Source organism: Cygnus olor, chromosome 15 (genome assembly GCF_009769625.2).
Source record: "Cygnus olor isolate bCygOlo1 chromosome 15, bCygOlo1.pri.v2, whole genome shotgun sequence".
Lineage (NCBI taxonomy): Eukaryota > Metazoa > Chordata > Aves > Anseriformes > Anatidae > Cygnus > Cygnus olor.
The window spans coordinates 6,252,126-6,272,341 of record NC_049183.1 but is presented as its reverse complement, the minus strand read 5'-3'; the positions used below and the strand labels follow the sequence as shown (position 1 = coordinate 6,272,341).

General features: G+C 42.9%; 1 protein-coding gene across 13 annotated transcripts in view; it reads right to left on the bottom strand.

Annotated features, from left to right (window-relative positions):
* The window catches only part of LOC121078753 (CREB binding protein), a 94,165-nt gene that overhangs the window by 44,037 nt on the left and 29,912 nt on the right, over nt 1-20,216 (bottom strand). For all 13 annotated transcript variants that reach the window (XM_040575246.1, XM_040575247.1, XM_040575252.1 and 10 more), the window contains 3 exons: nt 14,170-14,346; nt 5,296-5,545; nt 4,634-4,747 (listed from right to left, as the gene is read on the bottom strand). In XM_040575246.1, the coding sequence (XP_040431180.1) occupies nt 4,634-4,747; nt 5,296-5,545; nt 14,170-14,346 (541 nt within the window). The remainder of the gene's footprint in view (nt 1-4,633; nt 4,748-5,295; nt 5,546-14,169; nt 14,347-20,216) is intronic.

Here is a 20,216-nt window from a genome sequence, read left to right as displayed (position 1 = left end):
TGTCAGCTTTTCTCTACTTTGTAACTCAATAACAGACTGTACTGAGTCTTTTCACAAAATCAGGAATCTGATTTTGAAGGGGTTTTCTCTATTTTCATGGTTTTATTTTCGTATGAATGCATGACAAGATCTCAATCTGTCCAACAAGAAAATGGAGGAAGATGGTATTAAATTCTATACTGGACAGATCAAGTGCAAATGCAGTCCTCTTTCTATGGCAGATACGAGAGGAAATCAAGTCAATTAAAATAATTACAGGATTGAAACAAACAGTAGTTATCAAATTAGCCTACTTACTACATGGAGCAATGTCTAGTGTGATTTTTCATTAACTGATGTTTTAGACATTGATAAGTTCCTATGAGAAACTGTACATGCAAAGAGAGGTCTGTACAGAACTGTTCACATTCTAAATCCTTTAAAAACAATTAAGCTTCATATGCTTCTGTTACAAACTCATGTGTTTATATATTTTAAGAGTGAAAGTTCAAACAAGCAGAAGTTAAGCAGCTTCAGAACTTCCTGAACAGTCTGATTAGACCCCTCCTGGGTACACGCATTAGGACGTAATTGAAATGATCAAGCACTATCTATAGGATCCTGTTTCAGCGTGCAAAGCAGATGACGCTGACTTAATGTAACTGCATGTATGCTTTATAGAGGCAGTTGAATAGCATTTATTTTACATACAGACTCCAACTGCCATCATAACCATGAATGCCCAGCATTTCTCTAACCGGACCACCTCGTTGGAAGCAACATTAATAAATGGTAGAAGTTTGTTCTACAGTGTTTGTTTTGCTTCCATATTCTGGAACTAAAGCTCATTCAGCAGCATCCAAATTCGTTGTCCTGTAGTTCCTCACTCTCCGTGTTATATCCCTTCTAGTTCAAAGGGACTGGAGCAAAACTTCTGCTGGTAACCTTGACTCACCTCAGCACAAGCCTGTCCTGCACCCAAAATTAGGCAGGTATAGGAAATGTAACTGTACGTGGTTGTCTGATTAAAAAGCTACATCATGAATCAAATCATGGAGTAAATAACTACATAAGCAACTTCAAAGTAGGAAGTGTCAGCATCAAACTTTACTACACCAACAACATTTAAACTTTTTTTTTTTTTTAGTAAGCATTAAACTAAAAGCCTTCACAGTATAGCATCATATTAGTCAACGAATGGAACTTTTTAATTTGTGGTCTAACCATTTATCATATGGCTCAGTGGAATAACTGATAGCTGGTACGTCACCATTCTGTATGATTTCCAGCACTAGAAGAGCAGGGGAAAAAAAGGACATTCTGTTTGCAGAATTCACAGGCAGTCACTGACAGTAAGACTTGACCAAACTAGATGTAATTTCCAGTTTTCAAAGAAAATCAGCTCCAGCAAGCAAGTTGCTGCCTACTCTTCCTGAGCAGACACTTCCCTGTGCATCAACGCCCTCCTTCCTTCCCTACAACTGGCGAGTTCCCAAATGTTCTGGGTCCAGATCTTCTTTCTTTTTCTGTCCATGCTCAACCACCTACTCCCTCAGCCTTGTTTCCTCTTCCCTTATCCAATTCCTACCCTTCATCCCTCAGTCTATACATCCTGGAATTTCTGGCCCAGTGTTCTTAGAAGTGACATTTTCAGATGAAAATTGGTTGTCTCAGATTTACTCTTTAAATCGAGCTTTCTCCTGACTTCACCCTATTTAAGTATTTTTTTCTTCTTCAACAACTCCTACAGGGAAAAACACAGAGGAGACTGGCTCCACGTTCACAGCTCCACCTTTCAGTCTTGCCCACCTGAACAGGGACCATGGAAAGATTCCCTGGAGCCCCCCAACTCTGGAATGAAGCATGTCGGCCTTGCAGGAGTGCGGTGCAGCACACTTAGCACCACGGGGAGGGCTGCAAGGGGAAGCAGAGCGAGTAGCTGCTTGGTGGTGCAATACACACCTGCCCGGGTCAGGGACAAAGAATTAGGAAGCTCTTGCATGTTCCTGATGAGACAAATTTTCAGAAAAATAACTGTTACAATAGAGCTATAATGTTAGCAGATGTATCAACAGCCAAGAGTTACAAGAGTTTATACCTTAATTTGTGGTAGGCTCAGGAGGGAACGAACAAAGTGCTCCTAACAAAAACAAGCCTCCAAATCCAAAATATTAGTACCAATTTTCAAGTAATTACTTCAGAACACAGGAGCAGATAGCCTGTTCAAAAGAAAAGCTTCATGTTTTGGTATATGCAGTTGGGGGGGGAGCAGTTTCTCTCTGTATCCTACCCCAATCAGAGCTCTACATGGCATATACATAAAGAGCCATAAGGAACAGAAAAACAGTTCCGGCCTTGTCCCAACACATCCTATTAGCAAGTCACCTTACTACCAACAATGGCACCAAAGAAACTGAACACCAAAATGTGGAGTAAGATGCCTCTAAAGAGCAAGCTCCGTTCTAAGACCCTGCACACCGAAAGCAGTCCTCGTTTCCAGCAGGAATCCCCAGAGGAGCAGGAACAGATTAAGAGCACAGGAACCACTCTGCAGGGACAAGGTGGAAGCAAGCCACTGTATTCCAGCATTTCAGAAGTGCTGACCTGCAGAACTTTCTAAAAGATCGGCACACTTTAAAGGAGCTGCTTGAAAGCCTGGCACAGATACAACAGGAATCAAAGTACCAATGGTAAAATAGGCAACAGCACAGGAAAGAAGATTTGAGGACTCAAAGACTTTAATGACCACGTGATAATTCACTCTGCAAGAATGACAGCCTGAAAAGTAGCAAGTGTAACTACACTTTATTTCTTTTTTCCCTTTCCAAACGTTCTCAACCTATTCTGCCATATCTAGAATCCCCTAACGCCTCTCAGTCAGGAGTAAGTAATTACAGCATCTACTAAGAGGACAGATTTCTTCAGGTCTTTAACCTAGCTTAGGTTAGTTTTTACCTGATCAAGCAGTGTTTTCAAACACATCTATTAATGTAAATTATTTAACAAACTTCTTTGAAAGCCTAAAAAGTGGTATACCTTATAATACATCTAAACAAGTACTCTTAGCATTCATCTTTAACCTTCAAACAAACCAGGAGGTGTCACATGCATGACTCAGACGTTCAGAATAATGAGACTTGCACACTAAGCAGTACATTTTCATGGTTATTCCTGTTGGATTATCGGTTACTTGCACAGAGAGAGAGATTTCATATTTATTTTCCTCTGCGTGCAACAAGAACACCAAACTCTACATTTACCCATTATAATTCTGTTGCAGTCAAAACAAGACATCCTATTTGATCTCAAATTTACCTTTTAAGGACTTTCTTTTTGGTTAAAGTGTCTTCTCTTTTGCTAAGCTCTATGAATGATGTAAAAACAAATACTGCACAAGCTAGTTTCCTACTACAGCTCGTATTAAAAAATTCTATTGTGCTTTGATAAGAACTGTGTCGTATGGATGTTATGCACAAACAGACCGTGTCATATTAGAAAGCAAAGCTATCAAAACATTTTTCAAAGGCCAAACATGACTAATCACTTGCAACAAATTAGTTTTACCACACAAAAAATATATTTTGGTTATGAAGGAGACATTTGGTTAAATGAAAACAAGATCCCTACCTCCAAGTAGCTCTTTGTTTTTATTTTTATTTTTTTTTGGAAGGAAAAAACCCTCCTGAAATTATAACAATAGCATCTTCACTAGTTAATTTGGACAGTCTTACCAGTTACTCTCCTCTCTGCCTTACTCACCCAACCTAAGGGCTCTTCACTACCCTGCAAGGTTTATTAGCTTTCCTCACTGCAGCCTCAGCCTAAATGGAAATTAGCAGAATGCTTCCAATACCATCCAAATGTAGAAGCTGCACAAGCCCTTCAGCTATTTTACGCTTCTTAACCCTTCTTTAAATATACTTAGGCACAACATTACTTAGACTTCTAAAACTGCTGCATCTATGCTGTCAAATGTTCTATCTTGGCATAATTTCAAAGGAACCTACCAACCTAAGCTCAGTGTTTTCTGTTTCAAAACAAGAGGGAAGAAATGCACTAGAAATTGACTGCCCCCAAACATCAGCAACAGCTAAGCCATTATGAAAAAAGGGACATGGGCAAAAATATTATGGTTTGTAGATCTAGTCAGTACCAGCATTAAATACACTTAATGATTAAGATGCTCAGACCCATTCTTTTTCTGCACAAACATACACTTCTACAGATATTTTTAATTCTTCTTCATTATTAGCATGTTGATTTAAGTTATTTTAGCAGCATGAAAAAAAAACGATACAAATCTGCCCCAAAACTCTACCTACATCCAAAATTATATTATAACTGGAATCATAATTAGACCATGGCAATTATTGACCTGCCTCACCAGAAAATACCAGGCAGAAGTTGCCACACCATGTAAAAACAAACGTGGGCTCGATCTGAGACTTTCCCATTTCACGTATTGTATATTTAAGTAATAATTGCATTCCATGATCAGAAACAAGAACTCACTAGTCCATTCATCTTTATATGAGGTTAGCACACAGCTGTTAAGTTTGTTGAGATTGTCAAGGTTTATTCTTACACCGTACATGTGATTAGCTTCATTTTAACAGTATAATTCCATTGTGACAGCAGTAAAACAGCTACTTACGCTGTTGGTTTCTCTTGTCACTGGCGTTTTTCAAAGGAAGGCACACAGGACAGTCGTGCCGAGTACAATTCTTCCAGTGGGAAATGATTTGTCTCGAAGAAGCACAATGAGCAACTACGACAAGGAAAAGCAACAAGACTGAGGTCACTTTCTTAGCTAACTCATTTTAAATAAACTCTTTTCATTTTTAAGAGCCATTCTATTCTCTCCACTACAAGCAATGATGTATATGTAATTAAACACAACTAACTGCAATTAAACATTCTTGGGACTCACCGACAACGCCATAGTAAGTATAGAAAATAGTATTAAAATTTAAGAAATTCTACATGACTGAGTTACAGGCAAACCAAGGTGGATATTAGATCCTCTTTATACAAAGGAGATAAAAGAGTCTCTCGAGGCTACTGTTGGTAGTAGCCTATTTCTAACATGAAAATACTGCATTCTGTTTTCTACACAGAAAAATGCAAAGAGATCAGAAATGGGAACCAGGGTAAAGGTAGTGAAAAGGGAGCTGCTGTTTAATTAAAGAGCTAGCTATTCCACTCATTTGTGCTGAGTACAGTGGTCTTTTCGACAAAAGGGAAACACTGCTGACAAATACCCAAGAAGTGGCATACAGCTCATTTGCAAGAGTAGCTGCAGCGACATGCTCTCACCTTGACAGGCCTTCCCAGCTTGACAGTGTGTCATGTGGTTGAGGACATTCTTCATGGTTCGACAGTGTGGGAGAGCACAGGCTCGCACCTCCCCGTTTGCTTGCTCACGCCTCTGACATTTGTGAGCATGAAGCAGCAAAACCAATTGCTGCTGGATCAGTTTGCGCTTCTCCGGATCTGCTGTTGGTCCAGTTGCCATTGCCTGCGTTGGTACAATCCCCACTTGCTGTACTTGAGTTTGCATCTGGGACTAAGAAGAAAGTTAGTTTAGCATCACGCCTGCAAATCTGAATTTTGATCTTAATCTTGTACAGTAGTTCTGTCATCACAAGACAATTCACCAAGCATTCCCATATTACAAGCTACAAGGATCATTATAGCACTCTGCAGCATTCTCAAGCATTTTGTATTCTAATCTCTGAGCATCATATTAAGAGATTCCTCTGTTAAGACATTTACAACCAGTATTTTAATCAAAAAGCCAACCAGAATCTTCTGTTTATCATGCAGGGAAATACTTCAGGTAACGGGAAATACTTCAGGGCCATCTAGAGAACTCCTGACCAAAGCCTGCTTACTGCATTTTAAAAAAATCAACCTTAAGTGACAGAATACACCATTAGTAGCCCACTCTATTTTTGACCTTTGAGAAAAGTTTTTCCACTAGGACTCCCCAGAAAATACCAAAACCGGCAAAACGGGGCACGTAACAGCAACAAAACTCATTTTCTTAGGTCAAAGCAAGGTTCCCTGACACATGTTCTCATTACTCCAGCAGCAAGCTTTGCCCTCAGCTTTGCCATGGCACACGAGGCTTTAAAGAGCTGGCATTTCTTCTGTAGAGCAATGCACACAAGTCGCATACAGAACACCATGCCTGGTGCTTGATGGAGGAGACGGGGACTGCCACTGATGATGATTATAGTTAAGTCTGAAACAAAAAGGAATCACTGCGTCTGTTTGTCTAGAGCTTGCAAGATGACAAGCATTAAAAGAAAAGAGGGCTATGAAAAAGCATCCAGTTATGCTCCTAGGGCATGCAGCTGTAATTTTTAAGTCTTCCATTTCTGCTGTGAACAAATCCGTGAGAGCAGACAGGTTTTGCTGAAACAATTCATAGGTCATGAATAGGAAACAATTAGTTTAGCCAATCTGCAGAAAAATAGAGAGACCATGCCAAAAAAAATCTTGCTGGTTGTGATGTTTTCATTCCAGTCAAAGAATCGTTGCCCTAGCCAAAATTCTACTTTTGTTACTACTCTACCAGTTAGCAGACGTGACTGCAGCTTTATCAGCACAGATACAATGCCCTGACCCAAAGGGGTTTCTTGAACATAGAAGGACAAGCAGTCTTGATCAAGCAGAGAATGTCTGCAGGTAGGCATAACCAAACAAAGAACTCAGCATATTGCCAAAGTTCTTGAGGTTTATGGTAGTCACTATTTCAACCCTGTTAAATCCAAACCTGCAAACACAATGATCTTTCCACCACCTCACTTTCCAGACTTGGCTGCTTGAGAAAGCTGGTCTCTTCCCTCTTGTCTTTTAAGAGCGGTGGTCTGCAGGAGCAGTGTGAAAGGGGAGGTGTGTCAGTGCACTGAGGTCACCCCCAGGCTGCCCAGCTCCTGTCATACACAGGAATCCTTCCACTGCAAAACAAGCAGGAGGCTTCGCATCGTCTCACGTGAATGACTAACAACTTTCTTGATGAAGCAGGAAATTCAGGTGCTTCTGCTCCCACAGTTACAGTAAGTGCTTCGATAGTCAGATATATGAGGAATAAAGACTGTTTTGTTTCTCTTGCTGGGCTCCACTACAAATTAAACACATCAGTGACTAGAAGTCTGACACAAACTTTGACAGATGAAGGCTTCATTAACCAGATTTCTAGAAACAGAGTAGTACAACCCTTCTATTGTGTGAAGCAATAATTAATGCCATTTAAACTTATGGAAGCTATACATTCATTCAGCAAGATAGCTTTGCCCTGCCCCTGCTCGAAGGAGCAGAAACTCATGGGTAGCGCAGGTGCACAACAAGCATCCTGCGTTCATGGACCTGGAAGGACGCAACGTTCCCTTGCAGCTTCACAGAGATGACCAGTAACCCTCCACGCTTTGATGTGCTTATATAAAGGCGTTCACCATCATCTCTTAAGATAAAACGCTATCTACTACCTTTTCTTAGAAAAAAAGGCACCAATTACAGTAGTACTGGCAATGTCTCAACAGGTAAACAGCCTCATGCAAAGTCAGTGTCTGTCAGTCACGCTTCCATATAGTTTACATCTTTAAAGTACACTTCCTCTTCCACAACTACTACTCTCTCCCATTTTTTTCCCTTCTTCCTGACGTTAACAGAAAACTATCTTCTGGAATCACTGTATCAGGCTAAATCCCGCATTACAAAACGTCTTATTTCTTTAAGACAGGTTTCTAGTCAACAAGGGACCTGAGTGAGATTATTAAGGAGTGACTGCCACGGGGGATTACTATTCTGATACAGATGTTTGCTTTGTAGACCTTTCATTGCCCTAACCAGAAGGCAGGCTGCACCAGGTGACGGCTGGACCAAATGATCTTGAAGGTCTTTTCCAACCTCAATGATTCTGTATCTCAGTCTGCTGACATTTAGGACTAAGAAAAGGAGGTTATTTACTATTAGCAACACAGGCTTTGGTACGTCATCCACACGTGCATTTACACTCTGGGCACATCCAGTCTCTCAACTATGACTTTACAAGCACCAGCTCTCACAGGCAGTATCCACAGAGAGCAAGGTGGCATCGCACCTCTGGCTCATGCATGAGCACACAAGGCAAAGCACACCCAAACCTCTTCGGTCCCCTTCACTCCCAGACAAGGGATGATCCTGAGGGTCCCTATCAGAGAGGGACAGTGGGCATAACGTGGATATACACACAGACTGTGAGTCCTGAAGGACACTTCTAACTAGGAATGTCTCTTCTATCTGAATTAAACATTTGCAGTGTGACCAACTCCAATCATACACCCTGCATGTTTACACGAAGACTGGAAGGAGCCCTTCCTGCAAGCAGCAATCACAGGAAGGCTCTAATAAGCACCGAACCAGCTCCGAACAACCCAGAAAGCACTCTTCTGTCACAAAGCTGGAACATCTTTCTGATGGTATCAAAGACCAGCACGTTTCTCAGTGCAGTCACTTCATGAACCCAGGCATTCGCCAGTGACCACCAGAGCTTCATTTTGAAAGTAACACAGCCAGTTTACACTTCTTACATCTGAGTGTAAGAGAGCAAGAGAGCTTGCTTCTAAAGCCAGCAAATGCATCCATATTATGCAGTTGACTGTGCTGGGAATCAAGGCTGGATCAGTGTCTTTCTTAAGGATTCACTTTTGGAGTTTTATCTCCTTGTATTTATAAGCTTTTGGATTTGAAGGACCAGCAAATGGCAAGAAACACACAAAGGAATGCTTCAAAGCAACAAAAAAGGAACAAAACTGGATACAGCAATCTGCGGAGTCCTGCTCTTGCAGACAGGTATTGAAATGAACAAAGCATTAGGAGAGATTTATATAGGATTTACTGGGTGATAGAACAGACTGAGGAATGATCAATATTAAAAACCCCAAATAGGAAGCCCGTGGATAATAGACAAATGAGAAGTTTGTAAGTGGAGGAAAGCTACACTGGAAGTGCTAGCTATGGGGTACTTCACCTCAGCTGGTGGCAGAGAGCAGAAGTGGCGCTGGATATTCCCAGCGCACACATGCACACGTCGGGGAAGGAGAGAGGAACACGAGCCAGGGTGCTGGGGAAAGAGCAGATCTTCCTCTTCAGCTGCCTTCATCATCCTGGCACCGTACCTACAGACGGCGCAAAAATGACGAGGTCCCGCCATTCAAAGCGGCACGCGTTCCCAGGATGAACTCCTGCCCCAAGACTGAATAGAGACAGGGCTCTGCTCCCGGCACAGTAACACAGTTTCTCTGGCACCAGACGCTACCTGTCAGATTTGTTTCCTGGTCATTAGGACCTGTGCCTTTAGAAGACCCAGGCACAGCAATGTGCTCAGGAGATTTTTGCAGCTCTTCGCTAGGCTGCGGCTCCACCTCAGATCCGGTGGGAAATCCCTGAGCAAAAGACGAGTGAGCATGCTGGAAAGAGCAGCTTTCAAGGAGCAGGGCCGGGCAGGCACGGGGAAAGGGAGCTCACCAGAGACTGCTGCTGGGAGCAATGGCAGCACGCACGGGGGTGACAGAGCCACAGACAGCCCTGCAGCAGGGGAGGAGGCTGCTCGTGTTTGCTGCAAGAGGGGAAAATCGCTGAGAGGTTACAAGAGGAAGCCTTCCGTGCTGCAAGTACACAACAGAGGAGACACTTTTCAGAAAACCTTTTATTTCTAGTCCCTAGAATAAGAGTTGTCTATTTTAAGCAACCACAGTTCTACTCATGCTAATTATATCTGGCTTCAGAGTTGAAAACTTTCTTCCTCTCTTTAGGAGGCTGACAGCAAGGCACCCCTACTACACCCTCATCCCCTACTCTTAGCTGAAGACCTTTGTTTTCCTATTCTCATCAAATTCATTAATAAAGAAATCCAAAGGACACAAAAAGGAGAAACAAGGAGGAACACACCTCAAAACTCAAGGCATGCAGAGATTTGAAAAAAACGCAACAGAAGATGAGCTGCTCCAGTTCTAAGTAGAGAGAACCAAAGAGAACTGATTTTGTTACCTTTTAAAAAGTAATATTCTCTCAACTCCATCTGCTGGTCAGAAGGGTAATTGTGAAACCAAGTTGGCGTCTGTAAGGCACAACCAGACGAACTTCATACACTGCACTCCTAACCCATCTTGAAATAAATACCAGATTTCCTGGTGATGTCCACGAAGAAACCATCCATCACCACCACCTGAACGCACTGCACCGCAGACACTGCAAGGCTTCAGCAAATTTGATGGGAAAGGCTGACGGGGCTCCCCTCACTGACAGCACATCCCGGAGCCACCGCACCCCAGAAGCAGGAGGCTGACGGCTCCTTTCCCCGCTGCGCTGAGCGCCAAGGTGCAAAGCGTGGCTCATTTCTACCATCCAAAAAGTCTGGGTGATCTCACTGCGGCCGAGTATGGCCAGTCCTGCATACAGCTTCACTCACACTGAATCTCACAAAGTGTTTCATCAAAACCTCCAAGGAATCAGAAACAACATCTTTTTTTTGGAAATGAGACATCTACTCAAGGCCTTCAAGCTGCCCATGCTGTAAGAAGTTCTCCACGGTTCTGAAGACCGTGTTCTCCAGCGGCCATACAAAGCCAGAATTACAACTGCCTACTCTGAGACATTTCCGAAAGTTAGAACTTGCCACAAAACTACAGGTCACAAATGAGAGTTTTTCAACCTCTGCATCAGGAGCCATTCTAAAAAACGAATTTTTCTGGTCCCTTATGAAGTAGCACTGTATGTTTTTTTTTTTTTTTTTTTTTTTTTTTTTAAAATAGGCCATCAATCCACTACAGAAAGCCCAGGCAATCAGCCCGTAAGAAAAACTGACACAGTTCCAGGATCCCCGGATTCACTGTTTGGATCCACAATTAAAACAAAAAACAAGCGAAAAAAGCAATCCATCCTGCTGGCACTGAACATTAATACCTTAAAGCTGACCTTTTAATACCATAAGGTCTGTTACTTCTTTCCTAATTAAAGAGATTAAACCAAATGTGCTTCTCGGGGCCTCGCGTAAGGTCAGGCTTGGAATAAAGGCTAGAAGATGCTCTGAGCTGATGCTTCCGAGAACCACGGCACTTGGGGGGCCGGAGGGGCGGGGAGAGGGAGCTGTTCTTAGCAGAGCTGTAGCCTGAGTATGGGCAAGAAAATCCCCTCCCGCAACAGAGGTTTGTCCTGGCTGCCAGCACCAGAAGGCTGGTTCAAGTTTGGGATGTGGGTGCCACACAAACACCGTAATGATGCTCAGAACAATGTGGGTTAACATACATCCTCATCTTCCATTTTCACTTTTGCGGTGTACACACAAGCTTACGGAGAAAGGCAACAGATTGAAAAGGAGTATTTCAAAAATGCCTTTCTTTTCAGGACCAAGAGGTTTTAGGACATCAGCCTCACCAGTTGTTCTTCCCTCTTCTCTTATTTACATATGCTTAGTGGCAATCAAAGTATTTGATTGATTTGTCTGCTGGAATCTGGATTTCCTGCCTCAGGCAGGCCATATATAACCAATCTTTTAATTCACATGGGTTTGTGTCTCACACAGACACATCCTGGGGGCTGTTTAAGATAAGGACCCCACAGAGGGCTGGTTAGCGAGATAATGTGGTTCCACTCATCTCACAAAAAAAGCTGGTGGTCCTTTTAAGCAGCAGCTGGTCCTTCTCCTGTTGTGGTAGCTGCAGGCCGAACTGATCCTCCGCTGCCTCGCTCCAGAAGGACGCTAACGCAAGGCGTACGCCTGCCGCGGCCTCTTTCGGGAGGCATCATGGGCCCTTCCCCAGCAGGCCGTCACAAGGCCAGATGCGTTAAATCCAACCACTGCCTCCAGGACCCTGAAGCGTTACAGTAGTTTGGTGTGACACAGCAAACGACGAAGGAATTGCAGCAAGAAGGCCCAGTGCAATAGTTAAACACTTCACCTCTGCGCTAGGGAGGTGCCTCCACCACAACCAACTTCTCACAAGCGCCACTCGGGTCCTATTTTAGTTGTCCAACATGAGACAGAGACATCGCTTCCATGAGCTACAAGCACACATCTGACACGAACACCCCCTTTATCCTTACATATGCCTTTACTCATGAAATGAAGAACGTTTCAGCAAGCCAGGGAACCTCCATTCTGGAGTCAGCAGGTTCGTCCAGCCTCACCCCGTGCCTCAGCCTCCTGGTTAAAATGGGGAAACCATCTTCGCAGAGGCGCTGTGAAAGTTAACTCATCCAAGTATGCGCATGCTTCAGTGAAGACTGCCACAGAAAACACTTGCTGAGTGAAATATATTACTGCAAACAGCAAACAAGGCCCACAGCTACACTCTGAGCAGCAAAACCAGAAGTGAATGTTGACTATGCGCCCTTTCAGAGGGCATCGCTCACATTGTACACTGAATAAAGCAGTGCCCCTCTGGATGAAATAGCATATGGCCACGTGTGTACTACTACAATAATTACACTGCCTTACGCAGCCAAGTAAAGGTTGAAATTTAACACGTCTGACACTTCCTTTTAAATTCTTGGCTTTACAATAAAAATGTTTAGATGGAAACTTTAGTTTTTAAAGACGAAAGTTTTACCCCCACGAGGAACAAACTGACCACCGCAAGATCCATAATGTTGTGGCCTGATGGCAGGGCCGACTTTTTAGCTCTACAGTACGCATGTCTATCAGCCCAAACAGTTATTACTGGCTGGAGGGAGAAAAAGATATACTGGATATATGAAGGTTTTGACACCTGAGACACAAAGAAAGATGGTTTTGATTGTCCTCCCAAAAGACAACTCTCATTTTTGGCATTTTAAAGAAACCGCAATCGATAATACCAGACAAGTAAGTTTCCTGGATTTTGTCTTTTGGACAAGGAGGGAGAGAGGAAACAAGGTTTCTTTTTTTTTTTTTTTTTGTCCCATGGCTACTGCCTTTTTTATTTCACCTATCTGCCACTACATCCTGTACTAATAAGCGAGTACATTCAGAGTTACGCTTCCCAAAAACAGACATTTAAATGAGAATAAAATTAGGCTTCAGCATCATCCAATCACTAAGATAAATACAGTACTTTGGGCAGATTTTCAGCTTCTCTGCAGAATCGTGAGATAATTCATTTGCTTTACACCTGAACCAAACTTAAAATATTTTAAAAATAAAATTAGAAGAGTCATGCAGCAATTTGTCTTCTACAAACATTCTGCATGAGCGTAAGTGGTATTCTGAACACGGTCTCCATTCTAGTTGCCAGCTCCTTTCCATAATTGCTAGCAGTAAATTACAGATGATGTTAGACAAAGATTTCACGGTGCAACTAAAGGAAAATTAGGAAGTGCTCCCATAAAAATCAGGAAAAAAGAAGAAGTTTATCACATCCCATTCCTTCTCCTAAATAGCCTTATTAGCTATAGGCAGGTAGCAAACTCACTGATAGAAGAACAAGCATAGCTTGTGCCAAAAACTAGCTGGTTTTCAAGTTAAATTAAAAAATAAGCAATTTGCATCTTATGGAAGGTTTTACAAGTTTCTATAGTAACTGCTATCATGTATAAGAATATAAAATGCAACAAGCTGGAGTTCCCATAGAAACGACACAAGCGGTTTGATTAATACACAGACATACTGAGACAAATGGGAATATTTCATTTCGTTTTATAAAGAAAACTAGTAAACAGAATACTATAAACTTGGGCAAGATATCCTAATAAGAATATCCTCATAAGCTTGCGAGCTGCAAGTTATGCACGATATCAACTGAAAAGCATGTGGTGTGCTTACTATATTAGATTCAAAGGATATGAAAGGCACTATTTAGCTTTCATGGAAGTTTATGGTGTATCCAACACAAATTCTAATTGATTTAGGCATTTAAACTTACAAGCAGCACTTGCAAAGAAAACATCTTCATCTGGTTTGGAACTAAATGTCCCAAACAAAATGAAAGGATGTAATGCAATCTTATAACAAAACATATTGCTTGCTTTGGAAGTTAAATTCCTGTATAAAAACGCACACAAACTTCCCACATGCTCCACAGAGCAGTAGTGAAGAACTCTGGGGCATCTCTGACATTTAAATAATCATGCAGAAGTCCAGTAATGCTGCAAAAGCCATTCAACCCAAGAATTCAGAATGCACGATCAATATACAATCACCCAAGGAAACAGTAAGATACAACTCACCATATTGGGCACACTGGTGACCGGAGTACTCTTGATGTCAGCAGGGAAGGCAGACAAACTATTTGCCATGCCTGGCTTGGTTGGTAACTGAGGATTCACTCCTGTAGCTCCCATCTGCTGCCCTCCAGTTTGACTGAAAGGTTGCCCAAAGGGACTAGTGTTACCTGTCATTCCCATCTGGAAAAGAATGAATGAAATTATAACTTTATGGAGTCTAAAGGGACACTAAAAACAACAACAAAACAAAAAAAACATGTAAAATATCCATCTTTGCATCCACAGAGCCCAAATTCCTGTTTAAGTTGTTCCATATTAGATTCTCAATTTCACAACTTTAACCAAATCATAAAAAATGTTAATATTAGGCTTTACGCAGCTCCCGTGTGTATCCGAAGTCTTGCAATTTAACATCACTGTGCAAATGCAAAGTAGAACATACGATTATCCTTCCTAATCTGCATCAAGAAAAAAATTACTTTTTCCAATTCCGTAAAAATTTCTGAAAACCACACAAGCCTCAAATGCACTTTGCGCATTCTGTGCACAAAGTGTGACTTTGTGCACAGACCAGATGGGAAGGAAAGGGAAACAGAGCAAATGCTTATCTGCTTGTTTTGGTACTTAAGGAAAAATGTCTGAACAAAATGACATCCATCTAAAGCCAACATCCATGACAAATTACACCCCCAAACTCCTTAAGAATAGAGAGCAGAAATAAAATCCCTGCTGAATTAGCAAGAACATCCCAAAGAGCCATTCTGCCTGAAGAACAGCCTCACAAGAGAAGTGGTGAAATCTCTATTAGTTGAGCCAGTTAATATTACACTGGACAAAAGGCCCCGAAAAGACACATTAATGGGAATTTACTTCTGTCAAAGAGGACGGCTAAGACTATGAAACCCCCATCCCTCAAACGAAGGCAACACAGAAAAGTGGAATGGATAATCATGTTTGTGCTCTTTTCCCCCACACTGGGCGGAATTCTAGATGACTTTATCACCCGTCAGAATATAAACTGAAGCACTGAGCAAGCTTTTGTGTGAAATATTAAATCCTATTTTCCCCTCCCTTTGACCTCTGCAGCGCTCCCTTGCACAACACCCCAGCCGCCCACCGCCCCGCTGGTTTCGCTGCCGTTCCCAGCAGGAATTCGCGGGGGGACTGTTCCCAGGCACGCGGCAGCTTTTTCCCTGCTGAAGGAGCGGGGTAGGAGCTGTCTGCCACGCCGGGGCAGAGTCCAGCACACACCGCCAGGCTCGGCCGTGCACTTTGCCCCGTGTCTCAGAGCGCTGGCCCGGCAGCTCCCGGCTCCCTTCAGCTGCAGAGACACCGCCACCAGATCCAGGCATGTTTCCACCACACAAAATGTTTTATCCTTACAGAAGGATCTGGTCCTACACCCACTCATTTTAAAAGAGCTGTTACTTTGCAGTGTAAGAGGTTATCATTTATTTGCTGCGCTCCAGAGCAGAGCTGAGTAATACCAATAGCCTACATGACCAAAAAACCCCAATTGCTTAACAAGATCAAAAGCTTAGAAGAGTGGTATCAGGTACTGTTACACCACGCAGATTTCAAGAATTTCTACTTTCTGGACTTCTGCGTTTGTTTTGTAGGAGTTCCTAAGGAAAGCACCCTGCTGGCTTCCCAGGCGAGCCCTCGGATGCCGGCCAGCTGCCAGTCCTGCTTCCCCAGGCTGCCCTAACAGCTCGCCCCGGGACCAGACTCGGGGTTTCGAGCACAGGCCAAGTCCTACATTTTCCGTTGTTTCATGAGAGGCCTAGAAATGTCTGCAGTGTGTTCTCACAAGGTGTGCTGTAATCCCAAAGTCTGGAAGAGAGGCATGGACTGGACGGAAAACGGCAGTATAAATGCAAGTACCTTAAAACACCTTTAAGAAGAGGGTTTTTTCTTTTCTTTTTTAGGAGCTGTTTTTACTGAAATGCTCCTACTGCCAAAAAGATACAACGTCCTGAGAACTGCAACACTGGATCAGCTTCCATCTGAAACGTTCAAGACCCTGGATGGTGCATTTCCATATAGGAAAGACTTTGCAATATCTAGCTCAACTCTTACACTGAAAATACTACAAAGCACGACATATACAAACACACAAAAAAAGAGGTACAGCCAGGAATAAAATGCTGCACAGAAAGCATTCTTAAAGCAGTGTTTCCAAAAGATGCCAACATTCTGAATTCAGTACATACAAAAAGCCCGTACAGTATTTTCCACTTTCTATACAAATGGTTTTCCTTTCAGTACTTGCAAACTAGACGTAAGTCAAAACGGCCTGAAGTATAACCCAAACTTTAGACCCACACAACCTCAAGCAATCCGTGCTGGTAACAACACACCACCATACGGTCAAAGACACTTAAACTTATTTATTTATTCATTACAACATGGACTTAGGCAGGCTTTCTCTGAAGAATAGCGAAGTATTTAATAAACTTACCCACTTCTCCTAATCCACTATTTCAATGTATGAGAAAGGATCATGCAATATCCAGAGCTATTCCTGCACACCGTGACAGTCTACCAGATTCCTTTTAAAGGGTGAAGAAAGTTTCTGAAACTATGCGTGTGACTGAGCAAGTAGCTGACGACCTCAAACCTCTCCGAGGCCAGGAGCAGGAACAAGAGCGGGCTGGGCTGGCTGCTCCTCGCCTGCATCCCCAAACACAAACCTCATCTGCCTGCAGCACTCGGCCCTCCCATTCTTCTGTGAGCGTGCTTGCAGGTTTGCTTGCTTTGCGCTGATCAATGCATTGCCCACGCTGGCAAGCACTGCTCTGCTAGAGCTTCCTACGAGCCCTACAGCCACCGCCACCACGCAGCGGCGAGCCCCCACGGGGTAACAAGCCTGCTCCCACCGCTCCCCTGCCCTGCTGGGCCCCCGCCAGCCTGCGGGTGGCCGCGCACATTCTGCAGGGATCCAAACCTGAATCTGCTGAGAGGGAAGAGCTTGCTCTGGTTTTGTTTGGTTGTTTGCTTTTCAAGGGAAAGGGAACGTTAAGCAAGTTTCACACCAAATTTCAGTTCTTGCTCCGAAAGAAAGGAAAAGGTATTATTCACCTGATTACATTATCATGACATTAACAAATTTTTAAAGGGATTTAAAAAAACTTTTAAAAAATGAAATATTTTACAAATATTTCAGTCTCAAAAGATGTAACAAAACAGTCATTTTAAGCTTGCCACAACCCTAAACCTCTCAGACTATGCCAAAAGCACCAAGAAACAGCAATCTGACCAGGCACCACCACATCCTTGCCTCATCATTTTTTAATATTTACTTTTCAATAGGTCTTGTTATGAAACATTTCAGAACTCAGCACAACAGCAACAAAGCAAGCTTTCAAGTCATCCGAAGTGAGTGCTTCATATGATGAGAATAATAATTCCCTTTCTAGGTGATCATTAAGCGACAGACACCTGATCAAAATTTTAAGAAATTGCTGTTCTCTGAACTCGAGCTGGAAGCCGACTAGCTTCCAACTGAGAACTTGCATTTCTTTACACCTGCTCTCTGCCACAAGGAAGGGAACCCATGGCTACAGTTACGCCAGACCACAACTTTTTTTAATAAAAAAAAAGCGCTTACTTTGATAACATTCTAAAACATTACACGTCCTTTAAACTTAGCTTCATTTTTGTAAATTACTGCCACTGAACGAAAATGCCAAAGACTTCTAAAAAAAACAACTTCCATCAACTAGAAAAAACAACTAGAAAAAAATATATCTCAAGAAGTAGAAAGACTTCTCTCTCTTATGTGGCAACCCACAAAGTAAAGACGGAGACAAAGATCAGGAGGGAGCACACACAAGACAAGTTTACTAAAACTCACAGATGCTTGTAGTCCCAGCAGCTGTAATTTTTGTTTTAAATCTGTTTTGCCTCAGAGCAGTTAAGCTTATCAGCAGGACTAGGATTCCCGAGACTAGCAGTGCACAACCAGTACAACAGGTGCTCTAACGAACCCACACCTATTGACAAGTCCTCAGCTCTGGCTAGGAAGACCAAGGAGTTCTGGTGCTCAACAGCATCGGCACGCAGAGCTCCGGCAGTGTGGCGCAGGTCAGGACAGCAACAAGGGGAGGTGGGAGGAGAGGCAGGATCACATCCTCTGCATGCCCTGCCAAAAATGTGCCCAAGCACATAAGGCATCAGCTGGCATTTCCTAGTTAATTATAAGAACGTTTGGATCAGGTGACCTTCCATAAGAAGTTGATCTGAACCAGCACCGGTTGAAATCTCCAAGGCAACTGGCAAACGCAACCGTATGCTTGGGCACAGTAAAGATTTTACAGCACTTATTCATTCCGCAAACTGAAACCAGCAGCTCCAAAGTGAACGAGAGTCAGAACGCCCCGGCGCTGCAGCTCCCCCTCGGGCCCCCAGGTTCTTTCCTGTGAGAAATGAGGGGGCAGGCAGACACTCAGAAAACCTTCCTTTTTGTGTCCCCGCGCCCCTCCTCCGGGGATCCCAGCCCAACCTCCAGCAGCTCCTGTTGTCTACTCCTCTTCCTGCATTCTTTCAGCTCGCACTTGTCGCTCGGTTCTCCGAGGCCACGACTGCAGCGGCTCGTGATGAAGCAGAGCAAGCAGGGCTTTCTGGCCAGCTACACGCCTTCTGCTCACCGTTCCTGCAACTGCACTGGGGCAGATTCGGAGCACACCAGCACAACCCACGAGTCAGGGTTAGAAGTGCCTGAAGGAGCAGCGAGCACAACAAAGGTTGTCTTAAGTCACTTCTGCTCTAAGCCAGTTCTTCTCAGAAACAGGTCAAATGCTACTCTCCTTTAAGGTAGATGATGAATTTCGTTTGATAATTCTGCCATCCCAGAAAGACAAGCAGATTCTCTCTCCCCTTTTTTCATCACTATGGCAACTCTCTAAGATACTGGAATCTATTGCTGAAATGGATAGGAAGATAAGAGCATTTCACTCTCCTCTCACAAGCCAAGAAATTTACAAACTTCCAAGCTGAAAAAATTAAAAACCTGTGTTTAGCTGACTTGGACAAGATGAGACATCTCACACTGCAATGCTTTGGGCAGCAGGTGTAGGAGGTACTTCCCTTTGTTTTGCTTTCCAGTTATTTTCAGGGCAGAACAGCAATTTAATTTCCTCCAGTTCCTGGAGTTTCACAGATATTATACATCGAGTCTGCGACCAAATCTATGTACTTCATTCAGTGGTGTAACTCAGAGCCGATGCGACAGAAATGTGTGTTCAGGAATCTAATTCAAAGGTAAGTCAGGACCAGACTGCATCTTAATACCACACCGTATCTCCTTCTTTTAAAGCTTACTTTCTTCCTCCCTTCTGTACCACTGCTGACACACCACAGCGTTTCTTCCTCTAACCTGCATCAAGGAGCTACTCCCTTTGTACACTAAGTGTCTGGGCCATTAATAAACCCTGTCCTTTTCTCCTACTCGAAGTTTTTATTAACTATCCCTTCACCTCTGCCACTACAGCCAGTTCTCTATCAAGCAGTTACTTCATTACCACTTATTCCTCTGAGGCTCCCAAGACATGCAACCAATACAACATGCTGCAAAAATCATTCACTGCTCACTATTCAAAATCCACTTTTTAAATTTAAACTTCCCCTCCAATAATGCTGTCATAAATCACAGATGTGTGTGTGTGTGTGTGTGTGTATATATGTATGTATATTTCTGCTCCTTGCTATCCTTTTTCCTTTGGGAAACTATGCTCTCCTCTGTCACCCTTAACCCATCTTTCACACCAGGGCTTCCAGACTTAATAAAAGGTCTGACAGGACAGACTGAAGCTGCTATTAGTTTTCTTGCAAGAGAGAAAGCTGTCCTCATTTGCAGGCACAAAAACATGCCAAGGAGCAGCACCTACCTCTGACAATGCTCCTGCTTTTCTATCCTGCAACACCACTGCCTATGTAAAGTTAAAAAAAAAAAGTTAAAGCTGTGCTTTTTTTTTTTTTTTTTTTCCTTTTTTTGAATTAGTTGGTCCTACCAGATCAGTTCAAAAAGCCTCCAAGTTACACGTTGATTT